The 17,242-nt window shown below is 50.6% G+C and overlaps 2 protein-coding genes across 2 annotated transcripts in view; one reads left to right on the top strand and one right to left on the bottom strand.

The window, feature by feature from the left end:
• Positions 1-1,605: 1,605 nt before the first annotated feature.
• FAM181B (family with sequence similarity 181 member B) lies at positions 1,606-2,562 on the top strand (the record flags this gene model as incomplete). Its single annotated transcript, XM_079546525.1, has 1 exon — positions 1,606-2,562. The coding sequence occupies one exon, from the start codon at positions 1,606-1,608 to the stop codon at positions 2,560-2,562; it is 957 nt and encodes a 318-aa protein (XP_079402651.1).
• A 9,323-nt stretch (positions 2,563-11,885) lies between these two features.
• ME3 (malic enzyme 3) overlaps positions 11,886-17,242 on the bottom strand; it is a gene marked incomplete at both ends in the record, with an annotated part of 113,929 nt that continues 108,572 nt past the window's right edge. The window contains 7 exons of the mRNA XM_079549739.1: positions 11,886-12,047; positions 12,808-12,906; positions 13,518-13,691; positions 14,943-15,085; positions 15,618-15,723; positions 16,291-16,404; positions 17,064-17,161. Coding sequence (XP_079405865.1) covers positions 11,886-12,047; positions 12,808-12,906; positions 13,518-13,691; positions 14,943-15,085; positions 15,618-15,723; positions 16,291-16,404; positions 17,064-17,161 — 896 coding nt within the window. The remainder of the gene's footprint in view (positions 12,048-12,807; positions 12,907-13,517; positions 13,692-14,942; positions 15,086-15,617; positions 15,724-16,290; positions 16,405-17,063; positions 17,162-17,242) is intronic.

Here is a 17,242-nt window from a genome sequence, read left to right on the forward strand (position 1 = left end):
AAGTTTCCCACTAAGCCATCTCTGAGCTCTCAAAGCTGTTTAATTGAATGAATTCAGCCTTACAGAAGACAAGCCAGGGCTTTCAGCTTCTTTCTCTGAGCCACCGGATATTTAGCCACTCTGCATACAATGCCACCCCGCCTCATTAGCAAGCCCCTTTAGGGCCGCTATGAAATACTGCTGCAGTAATGCCGAAGCAGCTCCCAACCTGAGGACAGTTCAGATGCTGGGTCACGCTGGCCAGGTTAGGAATGGCCCCGAGCTGGGCAGATAGTGATGTCCTATTTTTCAGGCTTCAGTGCAATTTCAAACGGTCTCAAAGCTGCCCAGCGGAGAATGCAGGGGATGTGTATGTTGTTCTTTACATTTCCCCATCAATGAGGGAGCTCAGAGCAGGCTGCAAAGCTTGACAGGGCTTGACGGACCCGAGGGTAGCTAATCCGTGTCGGCTGTACTCGAGCTAAGCAGTTTAAATCCACCTCTTATGTTGCCATTCTTATGTGGAGAGATATACGTTTCCCATAGCTTGTCCTCTGAAACGGGGATCGATCCTCTCCATGCAGAGATTTTGGCTGCAGCCAAACCAGGTTGGAAATGCACCCTTGGAAACAATCTGAGTGTTCTAATTCTGTGCTGAAACTTGCTGTGAGCAAGCTGCTGCAGTGAGGTGCTGTGTGAGACACTGAGAAAATCAGCACTTTGGTTTTGTAGAGAATACTGAGCCTTTTTTTTTTGTCACATGAAATATGTGCTTTCCTCTTTTCTCACTCCAATACTTGTTAGTTCTGCATTCAACCAGTGCTGGAAACCACAGTGGGTGAATTTGGCTGGACTTTCCTTTTTCCCACTAAGCACAGTTTGAGGAAGGAGCCTGCCGCTCTTTTCTTCCACACTTTTGCTTTCTGGCTTTTCCATTGCCCTTTTCTTCCACACTTTTGCTTTCTGGCTTTTCCATTCTGCTGCGTTTCTAATGAATCGGTGCAGATGAAGGAAATCCATTTCAGTCAAAACCAGATATGCCTCTTTATTCATATGTGGACATACAAACCCATACAGACCCTTTCCCTCACCCCCAGCCGCCCTCCCCTGTCACAGCTCCATGCCGTTCCCTCAGGCCCTGTCGCTGTCACAGAGCTCAGCGCTGCCCTCCGCTCCCTGTGAGGAGCTGCAGCCGCCATCAGGCCTCCCCTCAGCCTGCTCTGCTCTGGGCTGAGCACACACCAGCAGCTCCTCACACTCCTCGCCCTCAGACCCTTCCCCATCTTTCTCTGTATCCTTCCTGTGCAGGGACCGCACCGCTTTGGTCCAGGTCGACGTGCACACGTGCTCCGAGGCAGCCAGCCGGTGCAGCGCCCAGATTTTGGGGCGCAGCGTTGCGGATGCCCGCGCACCTGCCTCTCCGGGCCACGACCCACCCGCCCCCAGCGCCGTCCCCGCCCGCCCGGCCCCTCGCTGTCGGCGGGAGGCGGGGATGCCCGCGCCCGGCCCCGCGCTGGTCCCTCCTCCTCTCCCGCCCGCCGCTTTTTCCCCACCGCCGCCGCCTCTGCCGCCCCGGTCCCGGTGCAGCCCTGCGGAGCTCGGCGCCGCGGCGCCCCGCCGCCGGCCATGGCCGTGCCCGCCGCGCTGCTCAGCCCGCACCACCTCCTCTCCTTCTGCTTCCCCGCCGGCGGCCTGCTGGGCTATGCCGACCTGGAGAAGGGCTACGAGGGAGGAGGAGGAGGAGGAGGCGGCGGCGGCGGCGGCGAGGCGGGGGACTTTAAGGAAGCCACCCGGGACCTGCTGAGCTTCATCGACTCTGCCTCCAGCAACATCAAGCTGGCGCTGGACAAGCCGGTGAAATCCAAGCGGAAGGTGAACCACAGGAAATACCTGCAAAAGCAGATCAAGCGCTGCACCGGCATCATCGCCCCGCCGCCCGCCGCCCCGCCGCCCCCCGCCTGCCCCAAACCGCCGCCGCCGCCGCGCCGGGAGGGCTCGCAGGCGGGCAGCAGCCTGCAGAGCCGCAGCCTGGCCGCCCTCTTCGGCTCCCTGCAGCCGGGCCGGGGCTCGGCGGGCTCGGACGGCGGAGGGGCGGCGGGAGGCGGCCCGCGCAAGGTGCCGCTGCGGGACCGCAACCTGCCGCCCTCCTTCTTCACCGAGCCGGGCGCCAAGGAGACGGAGAAGGGAGGCGGGCCGGAGGCAGCCGAGTTCTTCGAGCTGCTGGGCCCCGACTACGGCGCGCTGCTGCCCGAGCACGCGGCCCCGCCGCAGGACGCCTTCCCCGCCGCCCGCCCGCCCGCCGAGCTGGGGCTGGAGCACGGGCTGTACGAGGCCGCGCCGCTGCCCGCCGCTCCGCACCCGCTGCTGGGCGGGCTGCCGTACCCCGAGCCGCCCTGGAGCCCGCCCGGGCCCTGCAGCCCCGCCAAGAAGGCGCCGGCCGAGGCGCTGCGCCCGCTGTACCCGGAGCCGGCCGCCGGCGGCGACGCCTTCGGGCCCTTCTTCCCCGAGTGCCCCCTGCCCGCCCCGCAGATGCCCTACGAGTACGGCGGCGGCTTCCACCGGGCGGCCTACACCGGGCTGTAGGGCGGGGCCGGCCCCGGGCCGCGGGGGACGAAGGAAGGGCGAGGGAGCGGCGCGGGGCCGCGGCCGGGACCCGCGGGGCGGCGAGGAGAGCTGGGCTCGCCCGCCTCGGGCAGGGGCGGGGCTGGCGGACCCCCAGAAGCGGCCCCGGCTCCCGCTGGAAGGGCACCGGCGTCGGGGGCGTCTCCCTGCTCCTCCTTCGGCCGCGTCGCTCCCATAAAACCGGCCCGTCCGATTCCTTCAGGTGTTTTTCTAGCGAGCGTTAGCGTGCGGTAGGGCTGCGTGCCAGTAGGCGGACGGGACGCGACGGAAGCGTCCGAAGTGACATCGCGACCGCTTGTAAACGAGCTCGGTTTGGAAGTAAAACTCGAGTCAACGACCTCCGTGCCGTGCTGGGCGCCATCCCCAGCCTTGCGGGCGGCCCCGCTGGATTTGCAGCCGAGGACACAAAGCGGAGCGAGAAGAAAGCAAAAGCGAACCGACACAAACGCCGCTGCCGCAATGTGGGGTGCGCTGAAATCGGACGGTGTCTCGCAGGATCGCGCGAGCAGAATTTAAGTGACAGCGTCGGTTGTGGACAGAAGCGTACCACGGCTGTGCCATCCCTGCAGACGGCTGGATGTCTTTCAGGAATGTGTCAAAGCTCGGAAAGCAACGCGGCTCGCTCTCATTGTGTACAGGAGATTATTTGATAATCGTTTAAGTTATGTAAAAGAGTCTATGATAGGTCCTGTAAAAATAAAGCTACGCAGTAGATCTAAGAGCCGTGCTTCTTAGTGCTGTCGAAATGGAGCGTTGCAGTGTTTTTTTCACCGATTCTCCGTCTCTGTAAGGGTTTCTTGGCAGCAGTTAAGACGGGCGGTGCTTATTGTCTTTCCTAAATCTTTTGAAACGCTGTATTTTATCCACAGCGCCCCGTGCTTGTTTTGCCTTCATTTGTACCGGCTGTTGCTTTAACTTGGTTGAAAGAAGGGAATGCTAATATGCTAGAAAGCCCGGGGTTGGAAATGGTTACAGTTATGAAAACAGATCAGAATGCTCTGAGGTCTCCTATTGAGATGCGGGTCTTAAAAGGCAGTCCTGCAGCTTGGCTCCCCGCCAGCCCCGAGCCCTGTTTGTTTTTGAAACGGGATTCACATACGGATAAGCCTGAGGTTTCCCTTCGGCGCTGATAAGTCCTCGTGTTGCCTTCTCACTTTTAAAAGTTAGGTGAAGAGTAAAGCCTTTTTTCTTCTCGTTCATCCAGCTGGATTTAAGCCTTAGGAGACTTAGGGTCAGGATCCGGAAGTAAATCGTGAGATGATTTGTTTCTGAAATTGCCTTAATCTTACTTTTAAACAGTAAGAACTGTAAGGTAGATGTAACTTAAACCGCCTCTTTCCACCTTAAATTTGCCAAGGTGTTGTGCAACTCTATGGAGATGAACCACGATGGATGAAGGCATTGCTCCTGTGTCCAATTGCTGGGCCGAGCTGCACTCTGTAAAAGAAATATGCTTCTCAAGTTAATTTAAGCTTCACAGTGTGTGTGTGTGCACAGCAGTGGGCTGCCGGTCCAACCAAGGTGGCTTCAAATCAGATTAATCCTGCGTGGCCACTGCTTTGGGTGCTGGGCAGCATCCTGCCCTGCGAGCTCCGTGTTGCTGCGCTCGCTTTGGCACAGCTGCCTTGGGAGGTTGTGTGTCTGCATGTAGTCCAAGTACAGCTGATGGGTAACAGCGCTTTGGCCACACAAGGGCAGCTGTGGGGTGGTTTTTGTTGGAGAGGTTTTGTTGTTGTTGTTCAGTCACTGCTTCAAGCATGTGAATTTGTAGCATGGTTGGGTGCTGCTGGGAGCGTGTGAGCTCAATGGTGTTGCACTAACAGACCTCAGTGCCCAGCTCTATCACCTGAGCTGGGCGATGTGTATTTATCAGGGATCTCATCCTCAAGACCTTGTGACCGTCCTTGTCTGTCGGCTGCCTTGCAGATTTCAGTGGAATATTGCTCGAAAAAATATCTAATGGAGGTCTTCAGGAGCAGCCTCAGGGATCTGCTGTGTGGAGGCTGCAAACCTGAATGGTTCAGTTCCCCACAGGCCTCACTCACCCTTTTATTTTAAGTAGCAAACAGATGGAGCTGTAGGTGTCCCTGCTCACTGCAGAGGACTTGGACTAGATGAATTTTGGGGGTCTCTTCCAGCTCAAATGATTCCATGACTCTATGAAGGAGAGATTTGACCTGAAGGTGCTTCTTGCTTTCAGGTGCTCTGCTGATAGTCCAGAGACCTGGGGTGCTCTGAAGGAGAGCATCATCCTTCTTGGGTCAGATCTTGTCTCAAAGCAGTGGGAGAAGGCTGTCAGTGGACTGGGCCAGCTTAGAATCACTCAGAGGGGTTCCTCTTTGTGGACTTGACAGAAGTTGCAGCTCCAGGAGTCATAACAGTTCTTAAATGGGGATTTTCAGATTATCGGACCTTATGCTGGGAAAAAAAAAAAAGTCAGTGTCCTTTGAAGCACTGCTGCATTTCTGCCAGAGGATGCACTGAGGAGTGGCTGTGATGGAGCTGGGCTGCTCCCAGCAGTTTGCCCGCAGCTGAGGCCAAACAGAGGCTCTCTGCCAGCCCTGGGAAGCATTGCCCTCTGCTCTGTGCACCGCACATCCCAGCCCCTTGTTCACTTTTTAGTGAGGAAGCTTACCTGTCTTCGATGGTGTTTTATTGATAAATGACAAAGGGTTCACAATGAATAGCTACTGCTGCAGCTCAGTATTTTGTTACTTAAACAGCTTGCGTCTTGTTCAAAGCACCTTCAAGAAAACAGAAGGATTCTCTTATTGTTTGCATGGGCTCGCTAATTTTGAATGACCTGAGTTTAGGATTGCTCTAATACATTATGATCCTTGATAACAAGTCATAGAATCATTAAGGTTGGAACAAACCACTAAGATCAGCTAGTCCAACCATCAGCCCATCCCCACCGTGCCACCGACCACATCCCTCAGTGCCACATCTCCACAGTTCTTGAACGCCTCCAGGGACGGTGACTCCACCACCCCTCTGGGCACCCTGTGCCAATGCCTCACCACTCTGTCTGAGAAGAAATGTTACCTGCTAACCAACTTGAACCTCCCCTGGCACAACTCAAGGCCACTCCCTCTTGTCTTATCACTGTTAGCTGAGAGCAGAGGCCAACACCCAACCTCCTTTCAGGGCATGTAGAGAACTATCACTTCTGCCCTGAACCTCTTCTTCTCCAGCCTGAAAAGTCCCAGTTCCCTCAGCTGCTCCCCATAAGACTCGTGCTCCAGACCCCTCACAGCTTTGCTGCTCTTCTCTGGACATGCTCATCTTTGATGAGTTGATGTAGTTGTCAAACAAGGTTAATAAGGAACATAATAAGTTTATTGTAAAGTCTGCTTGCTTTCTGTCTTTGTCAGTAAACTGCATTTGTCAGTGGTGCAAAAACTGAAGGTCATTCTGCAATTATTGGCAGCAAGAGAGAAAAAGTAGCTCTGTATTGATGTGCAAGCAACAAAGGTGGATACAGGAATTGTTAATGCCTACAAGTCTGATTTTCTGAAGTAGGGGCTGAGAATGTCACTGCACTGGAGGGCAGGATTCCAACTTTGTACCAATGGGCTCTGGTGCTCCTGTTAGTGCATGTTTCATGTGCCAGGGTGTCTCTTGTTGGTTGTTTAAGACTGCTTTAGTCTTAGCTAATTGTTATTCAGTCTGTGGGCTCGGCTGAACAAATTCTGGCACATGCTGCTGCGGCAGATGAAGAGGTGACTGTCCCCATTTGCTGTGCTGCCTCTTGCCATAGGTGCCGTCCCTTAGCAGTGTGCACTGAGGGGAACTCACCTCTGTGGGCTCCTGCCTGTGGTCGTTGCCCACATCCATCTTCACAGAGATGTTTGAAGTGAGCTGGAGGTCATTTGACTCAGCGCTGCCAGCCAAAGCTCAGCCAAGCATATTAGTTTGTGTGCTGGGACTGAGTTACAGGATGACAAGAATACTTAACAATTAGCTTTAGCTAGGGAATACTGCTGGGTTGTTGTTTTTTTTGGTTTTTTTTTTAGTAGAAGAGAAGCATAATTTTGCTCACCTTTGTAAAAGTTATAGGACCATTTATTAAGCCACAGACGTGCCTGCACAGCAGCTAAATTAATCTTTGATTTGATGTTGCCAAGACATTCTTCAAATGTAAAGAATCCTTTCTGAAGCGGTCTGGAATGAAGGAGGGCAGCACAGAAGCCGGTGGCCCAGGTTGTGTTGTCTTCCACATTTCCTTAACTGTGACCTTAATATGCTGTTACGAGGTAAAGAACGAGTTTGTATGGACTGATTCTCTTGATCCCTGCAATATTGATATGTAGTGGACATGGCCCTTTCTGCAATCAGACGTCCAGACCTGATGGTGAAGAACTTGAGCCTGTGCTGGACGTATTCTGGTCTGTAATGTAGCTGAGATAATGCTTAAGGTTGGCCTTGAGTCCTGGAACCTCCCTTGGTATGGCATCCATTGGAACAACTCCTTCCCCTCCCATGTCTCTTATATGTTCAACTCATAAGTGATCTGGATGTTCTTTTCTTCAAACATAATCATAGAATATCTCACGGATCATTGAGTCCAACTGCTGGCTGCACACAGGACCATTCCAATCCCAAACCCAATGTCTGACAGCACTGTCCAAACACCCACTGAACTCCAGCAGCTCGGGGCCGTGCCCACAGCCCTGGGCAGGCTGTTCCATGCTCACCACCCTCTGGTGCAGACCTTTTCCCTCACCCCCAGCTGCCCCTCCCCTGTCACAGCTCCATGCCGTTCCCTCTGGTTATACAAACAGCCTGGATGACTGAGTTGAGCAGGGCAAATCTTGTTTGAATATTACCAGTCAGTGTTGGAAGAGTGTGGTCAAATCTCCTCCCTTCTTTCAGATCCAGTTCCCTGTCATTGGTTCATCAGCTAAATCCGTTAGCTCTGGAGTAAACACGTCTTTTGTTCTCAATATATAAAAAGCAAAGATAGGCAAAATTTGGTGTCAATTATGAATAAAAGTGAAATTCCATCCTCCTGCCACCATTTCTCATCAGCAAGTAACTAACATGGAATCTTTTTTAGCATAGTAACGCTTCAACTAGGCTTTAAGGATTAGCCATAATTGCTTCTGTGCACTCAAATAATTGAATATAAATCAATTACCACCATTTTAGGTATTTTAACAGCCAAGCCTGCTCTACAAAGAAAAACCTTTCTTTCCTGTCTAATAGCCAGACCTTCAGCTTCTTTGTTTATCCTCCTATCTGGGACAAGTGATTCAAAGTCAGTCATTAATTAGTGATTTTATCAAGATTTTCTTCTCAGGACTGAAAGGTCAGCACACCCTTGAAGTGCTAGCAAAGCAAATGTCTCTGATTCACACATGAAGTGTGAGGAAGAAGCCTCATAAAATGACTTTAAGAACAGAGGTTTAATTTGGGGCAACAGTTTAGGAACATGCCAAGCACCAACGTGATGGTTAGGTAGCTTGAATTTCATCTTAAAAGACTTCAATCCACATTTCTTTAAAGGTTAGATGAGCCCCACGGGCACAGAGCCAGCTGACAAACACCAGGCACAAGGTCTGAAGTAAAAGGAGCACCGAAGGAGCACGGCTCTGAGCTTGATGCCATTTATTTGTGCTGCGTTGCTCAGGGACCCTTTGCTCGGCTGAGTGGTGGGCTGCCTCCTGGGTGCTGGGGAGCAGCTGCTGCTGCTGGCTCGGCTGATGGATGGCCACTGTACTGGAAGGAAGAGTATGTCATCTTATGGGGCAAACTACTTGACTAATCCAGGCCAGTGGACGCAATGTTGTTAAGCAGGAGTGAGGGAATAAAGAGAGCGAAAGGGTTTTTCCTGCAGTGGTCCTTTGGATAGCAATCAATTGCTAGGCTTAGCATCACGTTAGGATGCTGCAGCAATCCTTGAAATAGATATCAACACTGCCACATTCCTGTATTTGTGCCGTTTTTATCACTGGTTTCAAGTCAGAGCATTATTTTTCAAAGAGAGAAAAGGAAGAACTGAGGGATAGAGGATTTGTTCTGTTGCTGTTAGAAAAAAGGGGAACAGAGAAATCCAAAGTGATCTGCTACAGATATCCTTGCTTTAGATTAGAGCACAGAACACAAACAGCCAGCAGCTTCAAGTCCCCTGGTATTCAGCTTGTGTTTTTCTCTGACTGATCGGATCTGCTGTACCAGTTAATGCATCCCATGGAGCAGCCACACAGCAAGTTCAGATTTTGAAGGAGCTTCACTCTACAGGAGTTTGTTCTTATCCAGGAAGAAGCACTCACTGCCACCGCTTAAATCTGAGACAATGTGATGTACTGCTCCCAGTCCGTCTCAACGAGAAAAACACTGCTGTTAGAAGTCCTCTACAGCCCTCAAGTGGTTCCCTGTGAGCCCTGCACACCCAACGATCCACTGCAAATGGTCAAACCAGAGCTATTCATTTTTCTCTTTTGCAGTACTCATTTGGCCCCATTTTCCACCTGTGACCGTGCCACCATATACGAAAACTGGTTTGTAGCAAACATACATAAATACTGCAGCTTCTGTGGTATCTGCTTCATAAAAGAGGCCGTGTCATACAGAGATGCAAAGACGAGAGGGGACTCTATAGCAACACCCCCCTGTTTCTAAGAAGATGCTTAATGACTGAGCCAGGTGTGCCATGGTGCACAGTGGATGGACTACAGAGGACAGGCACAGGGAAGGTTCAGAGCTGCTGTCAGGAAAGCTTTTCTGCCCTTAGGACAGGCCAGCACTGTGACTGGGTGGCTACAGAGAGCATGGGGTCTCTGTCCTTGGAGGTTTTGAAGAGCTGATGGACACAACCTGAGCTCTGCCCTGGTCTCAGAACTGATGCCCTGTTCTTCTCAGAGCAGAAGAGGTGGCTCTACTGCAGCTGCAGAGAACCACAAAGCATCCGTGGCTGCCTGCTGTGGGCTTCTGCAGCATTTCAGACCTGCCTGTGCGCTGGCTGGAGAGGCGGGAGAGCAGTGGGAATGCATGGCAATGGCAACTGATGGGACACATGTCAGGACCTGTGATGGTGTCCCCTCCAACTCCCCCACCTTATGCCCCCAACTCCCTGCTGTGGCCTGGCCTTGCACACAGGGCCATGCACTGAGACACGGCAACAGTACTGATAACGCTCTCACAAAGACAGATTAGCAGCCACAAATCTGCCTCATGCTGCGGGGCTGAAAGAACTCAGCAGACACCTGCTTCAACAGCTAGGAGCCAACTGAGCATGCACCTAAAAAACACGTATGACTATGAGTCAGTTACCTTACCCCATAAACAATGAGCAGCACAGGAGGCCCCTGAGCTGGCAGTGAGTTGCATGATAGCATTCCCCCATGAGCAGGAATGCCTCTTGAGTTTTTGCACCTGTGGATACTTAAACCTTAATGCCATGATGCCTTCCTGATACAGATCCTCAATAAGTGACTAATTCACCAAGATCACATCTTAGACTGATGGTAAACTTTGTCATCTTGGATTGATTGTGCACATGCAATCCCTTAGGCATACACCTGCTGTCACAGCAGGTCCAGAATCACAGAATCACAGAATCACAGAATCGTAGGGGTTGGAAGGGATCTCCAGGGATCATCAAGTCCAGAGGGCTGGAGAACCTCTCCTATGAGAAAAGATTGAGGGAACTGGGCTTCTTCAGCCTGGAGAGGGGAAGACCAGGTTGGATGGGCCCTGGCCAACCTGATCTGATGGGTGGCAACCAGCCCAAAGCATGGGGATGGAGCTTTAAGTTTCCTCCCACACCAAACCATTCCTATAGTTCTTTGATTCTCTGACAGGATGGGGCCTGGCAAGGCACAGGGAAACAGTGCCTTCTGCCAGCAGGAGACAAAATTGGGTCTATTGCCTATGCTGGTAGTTACGGACTTCTGCTGGACAGAGAAGGGTTTTCTCTTCCATGATCATCCCTTTCCTCGTGGCTCTGGCTGTTGGGGAAGTGGCCTCTGGGGACAGATCTCTGGCCCCAAGGCTCAGACACTTGCTAAGAATGTGGGCAGCTGTAATATCCAAGTGAGGTGGGATGGCAGGAGGCTCCTTGAGGGGATGGTTTAGGCCTGGAGTTTGGACAGAATCCTTACTGCCCCCTGGGCACCTGAGCCATCAGATTGCTTCGGGCAGTGGTGGAAGAGACTTCAGAGACATCATTTTTTCACATTAGGCAGGGATTTTCCAGGTGAAGGTGCTCACTGAGCAGCTTCTGCTGCTTCTAAGGATGGGTTAATGCTAAGGCCAGCAAGCTCTACTCATGGGAAGTTTTCTGCCTGAGCAGCCCAACCATGTAGTGCCTTTGCTGGCAAAAGAATCCCGTCCTGGCCATGCTCTCACCCAGGGCTGCCCTCTCATAGAGGCCAAGGACCATGGATTCAGCCACATCTGGCAGAAAAATGCCTTCTCACAGAGTATTTCTGGCTGTTCCATCTTTCCCAAGGACTGAGGTTTGGTGCTGCAGCCCCTGGCTGCCTGGCAGGCACTTGGAAGAGCTGGAGGGGAGGGGTCCCTCAGACTCTGGGTACACTGTGGAGAAGATGGGAGCAGCAGGGATAGAGGAAGACAATGAGAGAACAAGGAACACAAGAGCTGTCTCCTGGCTGTGCCTGTACACACAGCTGTTGCTGTACCTATAGAATTGCCTTATCAACCTGCAACTTTTCTCACTGTTACCCATCTGATTCTCTCACCCACTCCACTGCAAGGGAATAGGTGAGCAGCTGTGTGGGTCATCTGCTGGGGTTGACTGACCACAGATGGTGACATCATTCCTGGCTGACCAAAGTTCTCGAAGATACAGCAGTGCTCTGTGAGATTCTTCTTTTTGGTAAGAAGTCATCGAGCAGCTCTTGTTGAGAAAATGAGCCACGTGACCACTTTGTGCCTCTGACCTTCCCTGGAAGATTCTGCTTCCTCTTGTGCCTGCCGTTGTACAGCCTAAATGTAGTGTTTTCAAATCTGGAGAGGGAACACCAGTATTCATGGTGTCTGTGGGGCTTTAAATGATGGCAAAAGCTGCAGTGCAGACTGGGATGGACTGGAAGCATAGCCTCTCTCTCTCATCAGGGTACTGACTTCCCAGTGTGGACTCTATTTTGCCCCCTCATGATATGCTCCCACAAAGAAAAAGCAGTGACAAATAATAAAAAAAAAAAGTACTTTGATTCAATTATTTTTATAATCCCACAAGCCTAATATTCATTTATATCAGCAGTGATATGGACCATGGGAACCGATGGAAAAAATGAGGAAACAGTTCTCACAACCACTTATACATCTTGTGTCTGCATGGCTGCAGCAGGCCACGTGTAATCATCCATAACGAAGGAATCGTAATCAGGACTATAAACAAGCTGTTTCACAAAGGCTTCTTTGTCTGCTGGCTCAGGGTACCAAGAAGCAAGACCATGCTTGTAGGCCCAGTTAACAATCTGCAAAAAGACAAGCAGTGTGAGCTGATGAAATAACACTGACACATCATGAAGTTGAAACCAACTACAGTTCAGCCCTGGTTGCATCATCCAACTTTATTTTTTTCCCCCTTCAAAATCATATCCTGTTTTGCTTATTATTTTTTTGACCCACAAGCTGGCTGCACTTCATCCCTTGGGAATGCAAGCTGCTTGCAGCTCCTGTGTTGTGCAACTGAGGAAGGTGAGCAGCCCTTCAACCACCTCCACTTGTACTCTTAAGCTCCCAAGTTACAATATGCATCCCTCAGTAACTCCTAGCAGGCCAATGTGATTCTCAGTGGGTGTCCCCTGAATGGGAGTTATAAATTTGATGTACACAGAGCATAAATCCCATCATTAGATAGCAAGCCTAGATCTGAATGAATATTTAGTTGCTTAGGTCTCTATCAAATTCAGAAGGAGTTGCCAGAATCTTCTGGCAACTTGCTTCATGTTTGATGCCAATCCTAAACCTGATTTTTCAAGTGCTGAGAAGTCTCACAGCTCCAAGCAAAGAAGGAGATATTTGAGAACTGTGAGGCATCCAGAATCAAGAGGTACTTTTCAAATGTGGGCTTTAATGTAAGAAGAGATCAAAGCAGTAATTCTGTCTGGAAGAATTCCTGAGAAACATTGCTTTAGGCTACAGAACAAGATGGATTAAAGAAAACACAAAACAATAACAGTGCCAGGGCTGGTCCTGCCCTCCTTATCACAGTGAAAATAAATGAGCACTTACTTTGACAGCGATTTTGAAAGATACCTCTCTGATGCTGTTCAAGGGGGGATAGAGTCTTCCCTCTGCAAGATTCTGCTCTGTCACCTCAGCAGCAATAGACTAGAAACAAGAGGAAGGCAGGTTATAGAGGTGGTCTCAAGCACGTGCCACTTTTGCTAGGATTATACAAGACATGGTTGAAACCTAAGCAGCAAAGGAGCTGGGGCTGGTTCTTAACATAACCTGCAAAACTATTTAAAACACATGTGTTATGCACTTCAGTACAGACTTAAAACTGGAGCCCGGGATGATGGAAATGCTGTGCCTGGGCAGGTAATAAACAGAATCACAGACTGTTTGAGATCAGAAGAGGGGTCTGTGGAGGCCATCTGCTCCAACGCCTCCTCCAGCAGGGATACCCAGGGCAGAGTGCCCAGGACTGTGTCCCAGTGGCTTTTGGAGATCTTCAAGGAGAGACTCCCTGGGTAAAGCTCCTAAAAAGGGGAGCAGCTGTGGGGATGGCGTGTGGATAATGCAATGAGGGGAACCTTATTGTCACTTGTAGATGCAAGATGCAAGGAAGCATGAACTTTTTTTGAGACTAGGAACAGCTATGGCTTTTTTTTCTGATGCTGTGCAATTTCCCCAAGCCGATTTCTCGAATTGCCCTCAAATAGGTGCATGTGCCCCTTACAGTTTTTTTGAAAAGTGGTCATTAGCCCGTTGGAAACCTGTGCTGTGATGAGGAAGATGTCATCAGAGATGTGCCGGACTCCACAGGCTATGACTCCCAGCGCCACTCCTGGGAAGACGTAGGCATTGTTTCCTTGGCCAGGGAAGAAGGTCTGACCATTGGGCAGGGTAACCTTTGAGAATGGACTCCCACTGGCAAATATTCCCCGGCCCTGAACAAAGAGAGAGAAAGAGGCATGAAAATTCAGAAGGGCTGTATAATCAAGATGCTATAATTGCAATATAGTTGTTTAATCAACAGATATCAAGATGTTGTAATCACAATATAATCGAGAGAATCAAGCAAGGTAGACAATGATCACAAAGAGAATAAGCAGAAGAGCTTACCCTTCGGCTGAGCTCACCAGAAGACACCAAGAGAGGGGATCTCCAGAAGAGATCCTTCCCCTCTGGTAGCCAGCTCTTAAATAGGTCTAGGAGGGGTGGAGCCAGGCTCCACCCCTTCCGGCAGCACAGGTGAATTGCCTTCACCTGTGCTCCTCTGGCTGACTCATGGCTCGCCTCAGGTGATCAATCAGAGGTTCAGGCCGTGACTCAGCAGTTCCCATACAAGGGCCATTTTATATTTCTGCTGCTCCCCATGGTGTGTACTCAAGAAAACTCCAGCAATCAGGTAGACAAATCTGTAGGAAAGCCATCCCCCGCCATTGATACTTAAGAAGGTCTGGTCCCCAGAGCCACACATAAAGTCATGAACGAGGCACTGAGCACTGAGCAGGTGTTTGCACTGCCCAACTTCTCTGCAGTTGCTGAGAAGGCGTCTTTCATCCTATTGTTATCAACCATGTATGGAGTAGAGGGATTTGTGTATGGGGTGAAGATCTGGGGGCTATGTAACTACCCCAGCCAGCAGCATTGAGACAAAGAAGCAGCAGGTGGCAGTGGGGGCATAGGGGAGAATGAGACAAGGCCTTCTATCTCACCCCAAATCAATTCTTGTGACAGTTCTTCAGTGCTACTGAGCATGAGCTGGCTGACAGAGCTGTTACACAAACAGATATGGTGGCAAAGTGCAGGGGACAGTAGTCTGAGGGACAAGGGCATCTCAGACAGCTTTATAGGCTCACAATGTGTAGGCTCACAATGTAGTTCAGGCTGATGGGGACAGTAAGGATATCTATAGTCCAAACTCATGGCAGGGTCAGCTGTGAGGTTGGAATAGTGCTCAGGGCTTTATCCAGTCTGGACTTGAAAATCTGCAAGGACACAGACTATGTGAGCTCTCTGCCCCCTGCTCCTTCTCCTCACAGTCTGAACGTTTTTCTTTATGACCAGCTTGAATCTCTCTTTGTTCTCCTTATACCTACTGCCACTTGTCCTCCCACCATGCCCCCTATGGTCTCCTTGGTACAGCCATATCAGCAGCATGCCTGGAGCACCCATCCTATGCTGAGACCTGGTACCTCAGTGAGGCGATAGCACTGCTCTGCTGTGCACTCTGCTTTACTCGTGGGGTTGCTCAGGGCGAACACGATGGGCCTCTCGTTGAAAGCTGCCATGTCCTTCAAAATCTTCTCAGTGAAAGCTCCTGCAATGGCTGCGACACCTAAAACAACAGCAGCAGAGTGAGCTGGTGCTTTCTGACATCAGAGCATTGGACCGATCCCTCCTGAATGCCTCTTATACTTAATGAACCATGGGAGAGAGCCAGGATCCATTTCTAGAGATGCAGGTGCAAATGTTTCTTTGTTATGTTCTGAAGAAATCAAAAACCTGTCTCAAACTGAAGCCTCTTTGCTCCTCCAGGTAGGGAGGTGAGGGCAGTACTTGGGCTCAGTGCTTTGCCTCACAAAGTCCTGCCTGAGCTGCCTATTGTCCTCATCCTGCCCTGCGTGCCTGGGCCCCAGATTCTGATGCAGTGGCACCTCCATTTGCAGCCCATCTGGGAGGGCTTTTGCAGAGAGGAAGACTCCATCCGACGGCTGAAGGGAACGATGTGGAGAATTCAACTATGGGCAAAAGAAACCCAATAACTCATTGCATTTTGACTCTGAGAACAAAAGGACACCCTGGAAGAAAGATAGGAACTCTCCTAAAAATTGAACCGACATGAAAAGGTCGTGTTAAGGGAACTCCACCTATAATTGCTGTCGGCTTCACTTTCTGCACAACCTCTTCTAGTGTGTTCACACTGGGATGGTCCTGGGCAAACATTTCCTTCTCGTGGTTCAGATGGCTCCTGCCCTGCAAGGGAAAAAAAGGAATCAAACTTTAGGGTATTGGCAATAGGTAGAAAGATAACGGAGTAACTCACCAGTTCATTTCACCATCCTGCCCTTCTTCTAAGCAGGGATGAGGGCAGGTGCCCCAAGGACATGGGTTAGTGGGCATGGTGATGATGGGTTGATGGTTGGACAAGATGATCTTAGTGGTCTTTTCCAACCTTAATGACTCTATGAGGAGCCAGGGAGGGCAGAGCAGGGCCGGTCCAGGCTGGATCACCAAGCTGTTGTGATGTCCCATATAAGTGACACGCACAACTTCCAGTGTTACTTGAGTTTGTTGCCACTGAGACATCATCCTACAACTTCAGAGGTCTATACCAAAGTGCTGCCTTTGGGACAGCCAGTGCTGCTCATGCTGTTACCATGAGATCCAGCTGTCTGAGCAGGAACAGCTCTGCTGACACCCGTGAAACCACAGCCTTTGTGCCAGAGCTGAGCAGGGTTCAAGGTGTCTGCCTGCTCTGGCCTCTCTTTAGCTTGCAGGAGGTGCTGAGGAAGTGGAGGATAGCTTTGGAGATGAATTTACCTTGACTATCAGTCCCTTGGAGTCCACCATCCATATTTTTTTGATGGCATCTGCTCGTGAAATTCCTTCCTTTTCCATGGCCATGAGGATGAGGTGAGCTATGCCCATCGCAGCCTGGAATACAGTAAATAATCATTTCACTGGGGTATCAGCATCTTATGGGAGAAGATTTTAAACAAAAGATGTGTTGGGTCATCCCCCAGCACCACTTAGAGCAGGGAAAATTTCTGCTCTTGTACATATTGCCCATGGGCCTGCAGGTGGGAAACTGCTGAGCCAGGACCTGAACCAAGTGCACAGTCCAAGCTTTAGGTTTTTCTTCCTCCTCTCTCTTTGTGCAAAGCACCAGACAGACACTCTGACTTATGCTCTGGAGGCAATGCAACTGACTGCATAAACTGAGGTCATGTTCTTACAGTTCTTTAAGTCTAACTCCTTTTGACTAAGTCATTCAAGAGGGTCTGGATTATCTTAAATACAAACCCTGAGGGCTCAAGCCAGCCTCCTGGTGACTCATAAGGGATTTCCCTTGGGGTACTTAAAGTCCTATTGACACATGGGCAGCCTTGCAGCATCCATGCCACTTGAATGCTGACAACTTCTGTGCAGCAGCAAAGTCCACCTGTGGGCCCACTCCTGACCAGTGACAAAAATCCTGTTTCTCTGCTTTGTCTTTGGGAAGCCAAACCTTGTAGGGTGTTCCCTGGTTAACTTTATTTCTCACTAAATTTTAATTAGATGGTATTTAGGAGCAAACTCAAGAACATCCTTACCTCTCCAGCTCCCTGGAAGACAAACTTATGGTCAGAGAGCTTGTTCTTTGTGATCCTTAAAGCTGCAAAGAGGCCAGCGACTGCAACAGAAGCAGTGCCTGAAAAGAGAAAACTGTGAGGATCATCTTGGCAAAGGGATTCCCCATCCTACTGATAGAACCTTAGAATGTTTTGAGTTG

This window comes from Tetrao urogallus, assembly GCF_951394365.1.
Source record: "Tetrao urogallus genome assembly, chromosome: 1".
Lineage (NCBI taxonomy): Eukaryota > Metazoa > Chordata > Aves > Galliformes > Phasianidae > Tetrao > Tetrao urogallus.